This window comes from Stegastes partitus, unplaced genomic scaffold (assembly GCF_000690725.1).
Source record: "Stegastes partitus isolate 25-593 unplaced genomic scaffold, Stegastes_partitus-1.0.2 Scaffold13, whole genome shotgun sequence".
NCBI classification, from domain to species: domain Eukaryota; kingdom Metazoa; phylum Chordata; class Actinopteri; family Pomacentridae; genus Stegastes; species Stegastes partitus.
Window position 1 is genome coordinate 323514 of NW_007577744.1, and position 12511 is coordinate 336024.

General features: G+C 42.1%; 1 protein-coding gene across 5 annotated transcripts in view; it reads left to right on the plus strand.

Annotated features, from left to right (window-relative positions):
• Positions 1–12511, plus strand: part of rtkna (rhotekin a) — a 56298-nt gene that overhangs the window by 4510 nt on the left and 39277 nt on the right. Inside the window, exon 1 of one of the 5 annotated variants that reach the window (XM_008288501.1) lies at positions 11696–12360. The exons of the other annotated variants lie outside the window; for them this stretch is intronic. Coding sequence (XP_008286723.1) covers positions 12265–12360 — 96 coding nt within the window. The 5' untranslated portion in view covers positions 11696–12264. Of the gene's footprint in view, positions 1–11695; positions 12361–12511 lie in introns of those variants that run through there. 5 annotated transcript variants of the gene reach the window in all.

The window sequence follows — 12511 nt, forward strand, 5'->3', positions numbered from 1 at the left end:
TATGTGCACCCTCAGGGCTCTCTGGCATATTTAACACTGCAGGGGTACAGGGGAGATGCCAGGGAAAAGTTTACCCCTTCTAAGATCCTTCTTCTCAAACAAAGCCCGGCCACTGGAGCTTTCTGCTTGGAGGCTTCCTTGGTATGCTGAAGGGTATTTTAACTAGCAAATGTTTAACTTTTCTTATTACACAGGCTTTGTGTATACATCATTGTGGAGTACTGTTCCCACACAGCCTCCGAGTACTAGCACAAATGAAAAATTGTTTAATCTCAGCTTCTTCAAGCCGTGAGTAAAATTCAACCAATGTCCCGCTATTGTTCCCATGGTAATAGCTGGACTGTTTGCCTAATAAGTTTGGTGATGGAGAGAACAAAGCTGTATTGTTCAAAGTGTTTAATAAAGATTGTTACTTCTTTTGCTTTTTCCACTATTGCACTTGCGTACACACTTGTCTTTTTATGCAACAAGGCAAGGTTGCGTCGTACTTTATTATTTAACACAGAAGACCCATTGTTTGCAGGGAAATTTCATACATCAATTGTAATTCACGCAATGTCCTTGTTACAGTCATAATCTCTTCTCAGTCTCTGATTTATTAATTTTCACACTGAGCTATTCAAAGAAGCAGCTGACAGTCATCCCACACTGTGGATTTGTTCACTTGTTGTTGGGCCTCTAAAGCCCTGAAGGTCTCTGCTATTCTGTGTGACCCACACACACCACATTAGTCTCACAGCTACAGGATGTCCTTTTTTGCTGACCCTTCATTGGTCTGCTACACAGACCCAAGGACAGCACTTTCCTCACAGCCTTATCTTATCTAAGCCCCATTTGCCGAACATGCCGGACAAACCGTTTAGTACTTGACTTGGAGATACAGAAAAACTGGCATCATGAAGGCGAAAATGCATTTCAGGATTTATTTGGGGTTTTCATTTTTTTGCACATCATATCTTTTTTTCTCACATGCTGCTTTGTTACAGTCTCCTCATGGTGTTTAGTCGTGTATTTCCAGGTCCTCGTCGCTGTAAATGGAGTAGACGTTGCCTTTGTGTAGGAATATGAGTGGTTCGGTCTTGGAATGTTGGTTGGTGTCTCTATGTGGCAACTGGTGTCAGGCATTGCACAGTTCAACAGCTGAGGGTCTATGTGGCAAGAGAACCCCACCCAACCGCAGATACATACTCTTGTGCATTATAGCGATTCACTCTGAACAAGCTGTGAACATTGATGGCGGACGTGCACAGTGTAAAGACGCACAAAGGAAGTGAGTCACACATGCTGTCAGTAGCCAGTTCGCACATGTCTGCATCTATCTGTAAGTCTGTACAACCCCCCCACCCCCCTCTCCTCCTCTACCATTCAGAGTTATGAATGAAAGCGTATGTTTTGAACTTGTCATTACTCATTCATGGGAACTGCAGTTTGTCAGCCTCTGGTACACGCACACACACCGTCAGACAGTGACTAATCAGCAGTGTCTCCTTCAGCAAGGTCCACTGCATATCCTCAGACATAGACGGGCTTTTGTTCACTCAGCATACAGTGTCCTGCGCGAGGCTATCACCGCCAGTGACTCGCTTAACAGACAGGCGGTGAGATATATGGATGAGGCATAATCAGTGAAATCTTTCCCACTCCCACAGATGGGAAACTTCCTCCATGCATCATCAAACCTGTCTCATTCAGTTACTACCTTGGTTAGCGAAGTAGATAAAGCTTTTGAATATGACTAAGGCAGAACTGTTGCTATGCAAGTCCCTTCTTGCCTTTTTTTACTGGGGAAAAAAGATCACAATGCGAGGATTTGAATTCAGCCATTGTTGTAAGCTAAGCTGTACCAGACAGTATGAATGGCACTGAGGCAGAGTTAAAGAGGAATGAAAGAAAAACTAGAATAGTGCATAAATGAAGTACGACAGTAAAATCATGTCGTTTCTTCTGGATTAAATAAAAATGTTTGACATTAAAGAAACGTACTGCAGGTAAATTATTACTTCTTTCCCTGCTTTCCCCGTGAACCTCTGTGTCCTTCCACTGTTTCATTCTCCCGCATCTATCATCCTCAACACCTTCCCTCCCCAGGAGAACTATAATATGTGGGCCACTCCACGACTTTCAGGCTCGGGTCCCCAGATGTCGCCGGAAAATGGGTCCTTTTTGCCATGTACATCAGGGCTAACCCACTTTCCTGAACCAGATTGCACCGAGGAAGTACTCCTTTGTCTTTTCCTCCAGACAGCCATAGAAGATTACTATTTGTTTTATGTTCCTTTTATCTCTCAGTCTTTTTTTCATTGTTCATCCCTGTATACACTCTCCGCCAGAGACCTTAACCTTAACCTGCTGAGCCCCGCTCTAACAGACGATACAACAGAACCTGACTGTCTCATGCCAAAGTTATCTTTTTTTTCCCCTGTGAACATAAGACCCCCTACTGAATACAGCTCTGTTGAACATTGACAAAAAGAGGCACACACATGCACACCCAGATTCCAGTGTGTGGTGTCATTTACAGTCCAGGACACTTGTTGTCAGGCCCTTTATCACAGGGGTCTTAGAAACATGAGACTCTTTATGAGGAAATATTATCTGGCAAACACGCTGTGCTCGACATTAGTGGAAGAGATGGCATTTGTGTGTCAAATGTGGCATTTGAGCTGATGAGATTGTGAATTTTCTCCCTTTTTAAGTTCTTCTAAACCTTTGAGGAAGTAGGTTAGTTTGTTTAATTTTCTAGCCCTCTAGTGTCATGCTGGGTAAATGAATAACATACAAGGCAGGTAGATTTCAGTTTTGCTACTACTTATATTGACACTAAATAGGGCACTAATGAAACATAAAGTCACTTTGTGCACTGTGTGAATTCATTACAACATGTCGCGCTCTAAGTTTAGCCTGTAACTTCACCAGGGACAAGTCATTAACCTTCAATTCCACTCATTCAATAAGTCTGAAGAACATGAGGCACGTGTATGTCAGCCCACTGTGCTACACCTTTTCTGCTGTTCTTTCTATTCGAGTCTTCTCTTTCGTGCTTTTTTTTTTTTTTTACGCTGTACAAAGAGGCTTTTTATCCTTTGCTCCAATCCATCACATAACCATCTGACTTTATTGTGAAATAGATGGAGTCAGGGCCTCTCTTTCATACAGAGGAATGCACTGAGTGAGGAATCAATACAGTGAAATGCTTAGAGGTGCATATGTGTGCGGTGGGTAGATGTGTTGCACATTCCTGCGCTGATTCGGACTATTGTTTTCATTTTGTGCAATCTCACTGAGACACAAAGTGATGAGTTCAAGCTAAGTCACCTCCATGCCGACTGCTGAAGAGCTGCGTGTAATAAACCGCTAAACTGTGCGTGGTAAAAGGTGATAGATGTACATATTGTGTTGCTGTTTGTACAAAGTGATTTAGTGCAGCATTGAAGTCTAAATTAACACCTGTATCTTAGATGAATGGACCCTTATTTGGGAGCACAGTCTGATCAGGGGATCACTGATGTTACTGTGGAGAGGAGAGGGCAAAAGTGCACGAGCGCCAATGATGTTCTCCGTTTTGTTGATGCCGAGCAGGTGTTTGACTTTATGAGAGCAGATGGGTCTATTATGCATGTCTGCCTTCCCTGCATGCTGCGTAGTGTACTAGTCCCTGCCAGCATGCCCGTGTTTTAATGTGTGTGTTTACTGGGCCCAGTAGCAGACGGTGTGGTGTCACATCTTGTTGTATTGTTGTGTTGTTCCTGCTGTCTCAGCAGTTATTTTCTCTAGTCTGTCACTAGTTTCCCATTATTGCCTACCTCAAGAAAAGAGAGGGATCAGTCTGGAGGTTCACTCAGCTGGATTTAGAGGCTTAATCACCCATACTCCTGGTACAGAGAATACTGTGGATACCTCAAAATATGAAGCACAGATAAAATGAAATAGTGTGGAAAAGGACTGCAGATATAGTCATGTTAACAAAAACCTTTATTTAGGTTGGTCAAGTTTGATATTGTGACAACAGCACGAGACAGCTGCCTTAAGACAGAGGTCTGATTGGGGCAAAGTTATTTAAAACAGGAGTAAAATTCATTTTCTTAAATTCAAGATTATTTAAAAATGTACTGCTTCAACTTAGACAACAGGGGAATCCATACAAACGTGTTTCACAGCCTGTAACTAAATATACATCTTCATGGCAGTTTTTCACACTGACTTTGAACTTTCCTGTATATTATACAACCAATGTAGAGCTGAAATTATGTTTAGTGTTAATTAGTAAGAAAATGAATCAGCTATTTGATCATTCCTGCTTCTTGCTTGTCATGATTTGCTGCTTTTGTCTTCATTGTAAATTGAATAATTTAGATTTTTAGCAGACAAAACAAGACTATGTGAGGAAAAGCTCAGGTTTTGGGGATTTTGGGCAATATTTTATGATATTTATTAAATTTAGTGAGTGATTGATTACTTGAAAAAAATAGAAAATGTATCAGTCAGCAGTAAAAATAATCATAAGCTGTAGCCATATATGCAACACTTGCTATTTTTTTCTGTGCAGTGTGTAGAGCAGAATATTACATTATTATATCAGATTTGTTATTCTTATTTTGTTCTATGCATATGTTTGTTCAGACTCAGCCCTCACCAGGGAAATTCCCAACATACAACCAGCCAGCAAGATAGAAACCCTGAGAAACGTTTGTAGCTGAAAGGCAAATACCAAGTAGTAAACACATTTCTACTGTCTCTTTGTGAACACAATTTAAGTAACATTTTATTGAGACATTAATTCAGCGCTCAGCTCATAATGTTACCTCCAAAACATGTACAATAAGTTCAGTACAGTAGAAAAAGAGGTGCATCTTGACTGAGTTAAATGCAGCGACCTGTAGGACGATCGGTTCACACAAGTTTACCCTGTCTCCTGTAACTTGTTGAATAAATGGCCACGTAGGACATTCTTCTTCCTCACTGCTTTCTGGAAAAAACCTTAGACCTATAAAGATGTTATGCCTGTCAGTTTGAGTTGTAGCTTCCCGAATGTCTTCTCTGCAGTTGTTTAGATTCTCATATTGTTTCTGCAGATGTTTAGATTTGTGGCTCTTGTTTTAGATTTTACTCAGACGCACTGTATGTTTACTGCCGAAAAGCCTATATTTGGTGTTGAACTCTAATAAATAAGTGTTATAGTCTGGCAGAAGGGACCACATGGCAAATAAAGTGCGTAATTTCTGTTGTTTGAAGTCTGACTGTTTATATGTGGAACAATGAATCCTGCTCCCTGTCTTGCGTCACTTCTCTCTCTCATGTCTGGGAAGCTCATCTTTGCCATGTCTGGCTTGAGATGAAAACGAAACATGTTACGTCCTTAGACATTTTTCCCCTGCATATTCTGAATAGAATTATCTCAGCTTTTTTAGTAAAGTACTGCGCAACTTAATGCACCGTTATGGTTCGTGTGGTGGCACATCTTGCTGTTGCTGCTACTGTTCTGCAGAGGGAGCCATTGCTCCATTTCACACTCGGCACCAGCTGAGACACACCTTTTTGTCCTCTTGTTCACCTTTACAGATTTGGCCCTCACTTTATATTCACCGTACAGTCATTTATAGCCATTTTAAAGACAGAATTCGCATTCTTAAATACAAATGAATTGCCTCGGTGAAACTTATCCACTTAAATCCACACACATCCTGCACAGCCTGCACCCCCAGAGGGGAGAAATCAATGGAGATGAATTTCCTAGCGGGTGAGTTTCTCTTTCACTGAGATGTCCGGTCCTTCAGAGTGATGAGATGCTGCAGTCTCCTGTGACCGGCTGAGGTAGCGTTCCTGAAAGTCAGCAATGATTCTGGAAAGCAGCCAAACTGCTGCACTGTCTCTATAGGTATGTGTGTGTTTGAGCACTATAGCCTGTTTTTTTTCCTTTCACAGCCAACAGCACAAGGGGTAATGTTAGGAAATAGGATCGGCCGTTAAGCTAAGCACTAGAAACACTCCCCGTTCTGCTCCTCCAGCCTGTGATGAGGCAGGCTACTCCCCCAGTTTTTTGTGAACGATCCCACGGATTGTGACGCATTCATCCTTTTCAGCAGTATGGAATTTCCAGTGAAAGAAAACTATCAGTTACACGACATGTGGCTCCATGTCTGACATTTCACCTCCATCATTGCTCACGTTCGGTAATTAAAATAGAGCTGGGACGATACGCACCATGACCACTTCCCCTTCATCTAATTTTAAAGTCGAGGATGGATCACTCAGACACACTTGTTATTAGGTGTATCACACTGAAACTGATACATGTAATAACAAGGTAGACCGCTGATGAGATTTACAATGCCATTACGCAGCCTCTGTGTCTGAGTTACGACTTTGTGGCTGTCGTCGCAGGTTTTTCATGCTCTATAACTGAGAACTGACCTCCGGGGGGATTTCTCTACGAGACGTCTGGTTTCACAGCTCATCACACGCTGCTGTCATCAAGTTGAGCAGATGTGACCCAGCGCCTACCGTAACACAGCCATGTAATTGAAGTCTTGTGATATTCAAATCTGTTGAGTCAGATTTTTTTTTTTTGCAGTCGACTTTAGCGGGACGTGTCTGTTCCCGCTTTAATCAGAACATTTATCTCCCTGTCAGTGTTCACAGTCACAAAACGCTTTATTCTATCTTTCAGTCGCAAAACCGTACACCTTGTGAACTTTCTTCTTATTTGCGATGCACTTTTAACGAGAGCAGTTCTGCCGTATTTTTACTAAAACTCTCCTGAAAAAATACCTCTTCTGTTCTCCATTGTCCTCGTGCAATCATCTGCCTGAAAGTGTAAAAAATACAAGGAGAAAAATCTCTGTAATAATCTAGTCTCATTTTCCTTCATCGTCGTCAGCATGAAACAACTGGGAGGAATTTTTGCTTGGCAGCCCGTAATCAGACAGACAAACCTTGATCAGCTGCATTCAGGACCATTTTGCTACAGCTTCTCATTGTGTGTGTGTGTGTGTGATTGTTTACATCTATTTATGCCTAGATGTGTAATTGCATATGTAAGTGTAGGTTTGTGTGTGTGTGTGTGTGTGTGTGTGTGTGTATTTTAAGTGAGTGGGAGTCGTGGTGGGGTTCGGTTTTCAGCCTGGGTTTACGTGACAGTTCAGGCTTCTTTGTTGTGGTTTGGGGTTTGGCTGCCTGAGGCCCCTGTGTGATTCCCTGCCCTGTTCTGCTGCTACGCTGTGCGTTAGACTAAAGACAACTTTTGACCTTTATCATAGACTCTAGTTCAGAATATAAAAGGTGGCAATAAGAGTGCTGAGTAGAAGCTGGAAGTGGCTTTTCTATGATAATAATCAGCATGTTTATTCACTTTACACTGTGTAGACTGACACTCCTTGATGTTCTTTTTTTCTTTTGTAGAATTCTCTTAAAGAATAATATATACAATAAGAATATATATATAATATTTAAGCTTGTTACCATGTCTTTTTTTCCTATAGTGTTGTTGACCTTCATTCTTATTGATAACAGATAATTGCTGAGATTCAAAAATGCTGCACATCGTCGCTAAATAGAAGCCTGATGGGCCGGGAAATCTAAACTCACAGGTTTTCAACAAACCTATTTAGAAGAGAAAAGGCTAAAATATAATTGTTACCCAAAATGTTAGCTCTAAATATCCATCAAGTATTTTCAGACCAACTTCTGGTTCAGCTTTTAACTTTATTTAACTTTGACATTTCAGGACCACTCACATTTGCTTTTATTTCCAAATAAATGGTTTAGATGATCTGGTAAACATGTTGGATTGTTAACAACTTAATGAAAGACTCTGAAAGTCTGAGTTTGTTATTAGCTTCCAGATCACAGCAAATAGCTTTGATAAGTTATCATACTGGTTATCTAGTTACTGATAAAAGTATGCAGCTGTTCTATAAGCTCTGTGAGGCTGTACATTGACACTTCAACATAAATGTATAGACTGTATATAAAGATGGCAAACCCTCTGTGACGTCACCCACAGATTTACAGACTAGCGGTTTTGAAGTGGTTTTGAAGCAGAGTGGTGTCGCCCGCCGTTGCCATTTTGGTGACGCCTGACTCCGCCTAACTCTTGGCCAATCCCAAAATGAGTAAAGCTGTGGAACATTATGTGAATCTAAGGCAGGCCATACAAACATCTCTATGCCATGGACTGTTCTATGACGCGACCCACCTGTCACTCAAATCCACTACGCTCTTAATTATTCATAACTTCAAGCTGTATTACAATTTAAATGGGTAAGCTATGTTAAAATTCATCCCTGATATAGTTGTCATGAATGAAGCTATAAAGACCAGAACGGTTTTTGTCTCATGCTGTAAACACATTTATTTACGCTGTAACGTTGGGCATTTTAACATGGGGGTGTGTGGAGATGGAGTCGCTTTTGGAATCAACCCCAAGTGGCCTTTAAAGGAACACATTTGGTTTCACTTTTCAGGTTGCTGCTTGGAAAAACACTCATGTCAGCATGCTGACAGCATGAAGCATGCACTCGAAAATGGTACGTTTTCACCTGACGTTTTCATCCAAGTTATTAAAATTCATGAATGTCTGTGCCAAATTTCACGGCCATCCACCAAGTTGTTGTTCAGAAAAAACGCAATGGTGGACTCCATGGTGGTGCTTGAATGGTTTTCATTCTTAGTGTAAATGCCTCATCAGAATTTTATCTGAATCCATCCTCATCATAGGACCGTCAATACAAAGCAACTATACTTCTCTTTTAGGTTCTTGAAGAAATGTACCTTCTCATCCAGGAGCCTTCTTCAGTTCAGACCTGAATCCATCCAGTTGTTGACTTATTTCAGTCTCAACCAAAGTGCTACAACCGACCACCATCACGTCACCAGGCCTTGAGCCAGTGTGGCTAAAATTAGAGACCTACGTTTCACAAACTGGAATCACCATATCTTGTATTTGCACCAGGAAAACTGATCTGTTCTGTCATTTACATTCTTTTAACTGCATTTATTTTGAGACACAAACCGGCATTCATTTGTCTTGATAGCCTTTTCTTACTCAGTTCAGTGATTAACCACCAGCAAACACTTTTACTGATGAAAATCTGTCTTACAAACAATACACTTTTTACCCCTCCATTGCAAACGCCCCATATATATATTTGCCTGTAATGTTTTTTTGACGGAGCACCACCAGCTGACCCTCATCTCTGGCCGCAGTATGTTTCCTCCAGCTGATAGGTGTATGAGGCAGGAAGTTTTCCATATTCCTCCACACATCCGTTGAGAAACAACAAAGGCACCGGGTATTGTCTTGAAAACCGTCCAACCCTCTCTGAACCTATTATGCAAGGGTCAGCCTGTATTTGTGTGTGTTTCCAGTCAAGTCACCTTTATTTATGAAGCACATATGAAACAAACCCTAAGTGCTTTCCACTTGAGAAAAGAGATTGCGTGTTTTCGCTGTTTCGATCAAAACCTTGAGTTGGTGTTTGATTAGCTGATTGTACAATGCATTGTTTTCACCATGTCCTCATAGCAACCAATTATCACATCTGGCCCAGCTACAGTGAGACCAAACCATTAGTCACAAGCTGCTAATCCACCATGCCATCAGAAGGTAATTGCCCTTTACCATAGAAAAAAAAAAAAAATCCAGTGAGGCCTGAAGGTGTTAGTCCTGTCTACTAACCACTAATCTACTGTCTATGAGTACCTGAGTTAGCCTCATCCTCTGTGGCTCCTGGCCAAGAAGCAGCGATGCTCAGTGTTTGAGTTGGTTGCCTGCCTGCCTGCCAGCATGCTCTGTCATTGAGATAATAGCTGTTTTCTGTCTGTTTTTGTTCAGCCTCTGGGCTTTTGTCGTGAAATGTCAGTCTTTGTGTTTTACTGCAGGGGGATTTACCTGCAACATGTTCTGCTTCAGGGAACTGCTGCTAGTATAATACAGAGCCTAAAGAAAGACTAAATGGATTAAATGACATTGGAATAATAGATTTTTGTCCTGTGTGTGCTGTTTGTTCCTTCCTTTAAAAAAAAAAAATCTACTTCTAGAAATGAAAAGGTGAGAGCAGCTGTTAGAAAAGCTGTGTCAGCTCATGAAATGAGCTCGGCGTAATGTTCAGTGTATCAGAAGTCTTGTTAAATTAATTTTTTTTTCCATTTCAGCAGCCTGAAAGGTCAACTTGTTCAGTGACTTGACTCTGCATGAGTTTACACAGCGATTTGTGTATTCAGTGCACGCACACTCTCGCACAAGGGTCCCAAAATGTTTTTGGAGCACCCATAACTTTAACCATTCGACTCAGCTATTTCTCTTTCCACCTCAAGAACAATAAATCGCCTGTCTTACTGCACATGTCGGTGTCTGCGACGGATTATCCGGGTGATTTAAACTCCTCAGGGTGGAGGCTTTTCTTGGGGAAATGACCTGGCTGTGCTACTGGCACCCCTGGATCTGCCCCTCTGAGGTGAAAGGGCTTTTACAGCTGCTTTGTTTTCACTGTTTGCAAGTGTATAAAAAGGTTTAGAGGAGGTGTTTCATAGTGATGGAGTACCATATGGTCATGTGTGTGGAGAGGAGGGGTCCGAAGGTGAAGAATGTGGCCAATAAAACATCTTTATGCGCTATTTCCCATAACTTATCTTAGGGTCTGACCTTCTTTATCACGATGAACCCTTTTGGTGACCATTTGAAAGCCAGCTCAGTGCTGCTGAAGAGCAAAAGAATGTGTGTATTTTAATTAATCTGACTCAGTGAGCGGTGCGCAACGTGACGCCGGTTTCCTGTTTAGGGGTCTCCATGTGGTTTGCGCATGTTTGGTCTCACCCACGCCACAAGGAAGGATACACACCTCGCCTATTCAACAGCTGGATCAGGACAAGGATTAGCACGCTGAATGGAAGAACAGGATGAATGTTTTGTTCACTGTGCTCCTACTTTTTTTCTGTATGTTGAAGAGCTGAACGAGATTCGTCGCAAACCGCATTTTCCCAGAGAAACAATCAGCGGAGCGTTTGGCTGACAGTCACGTGGAGTGAACTTTGGGATTCTCTCTTCTGAGGACAGAGAAAACAGGCCAGCAGACAGCTGGGACGCTGGGAAAGGAGACAGTGCTTGCCCTGGCGCGACTTTTTTTTTTTCTCAAAGTGTGGGAACGTTTTTTCTTTTAATAACAACTTTGCCAAATTTTCGTAGCGTTTAACTTTTTCAAAACTGAGTGCAGGTGGAGACCTGAATCTTTCGTTGGATAGTTTAAGAGCTGCCAGGAGAGCACACATCTGTGAACGGATAGTTGAAATACTGAGGTCGTCTTCAGTTGGCTAAGTGTTTTGGCACAATGACCTACTGAGATGCAAATTTCTCTCCAAATATTTGCGCACGGATCCTTTTTCTTAAACATAAAAAGTGGGCAAATTTACCTTTTTCATGGATGAAAAGAAAACCTCCCCTCATTCGGATCAGTATTAGAATAAATCTCTCGATGCATTTTCAGTCTTACTCCCCTCTTAAGTGCCGCCAGCTGACACGGTTATAATTTCTCCATTTATTATCACGCTAGTAAAAAAAAGAACAAAGCTCCCCACCCCGCTATGCTTGCGTGCTGGTGCAGTATTTGCTATTTGTTTGTTTAAAAAGGGGCGTGGGGGCTGCTACAGTAATCTCTCCCTCTCTTTCCCCTCTTTCTTCTTCTTCTTCTTCTTTTTTTTTAAAGTTCATTATCATCACCAGAGGCGCGTCGTAGGGGTTAATTTAGCGCCGAGCTGGGCAGCGTCAGGGCGCACACAGTGGACTAGTTGTGCCGATCACTCCCGCAGAGGCGATGCCCTTTTGTGGAGAGGTCTCTTGTCACAGAGGACAGACGGCATTCACAATCGGGACACAGGGACACAAAGAGAAGAACTGCATTTTAAAAGGCTCCATTCTTTCCCCGCTGCCGCTGGGTGTTGACTGTGGGTGTTTGAGAGGATCTTTGTTGCCCGGAGAAAAGTAGAGAAGAAGAATACGCGCCGTGAACGAGTTGGGGGGAATTTTATAGGGTTACTACAGTGCAGTCGATGCTGTCATCCACTCCACCTCTGTCTGCTTTCCCGGAGTTACTAGTCTTGTTTTGGATGACGAGCGGCGCTTTTACGCATTGTTTTACGCACTGATTGTACGAGTGGCGACTGGACAGGACACTGTCATGATGAACTTTCTGTCCCCGGTTCCTGCGGGGTAGCAGTTTGGACTAAACTACCTTTTGAGAAGAAGTACTTTTGTGGTTATCTCCCTAAAGGATGCCAGTTGATAACTACACAAACATGGAGGAAAAATTATGGATACTGGAGGACCTCAATATGATGTACATCCGTCAGATTGCACTCAGTTTGCAGGTAAAAGAAAACAATCAATTTCTAATCGAGCACCACTTGTCTCTGACCCTCTTCACACGTTGTTGGTGGTTATTTGCACAGTTGTGACCACTTTTCTCAAAGTGAGGTGTGCCACTGAAAGAATGAGTGATCAGGTGTCAGACTATTTTGC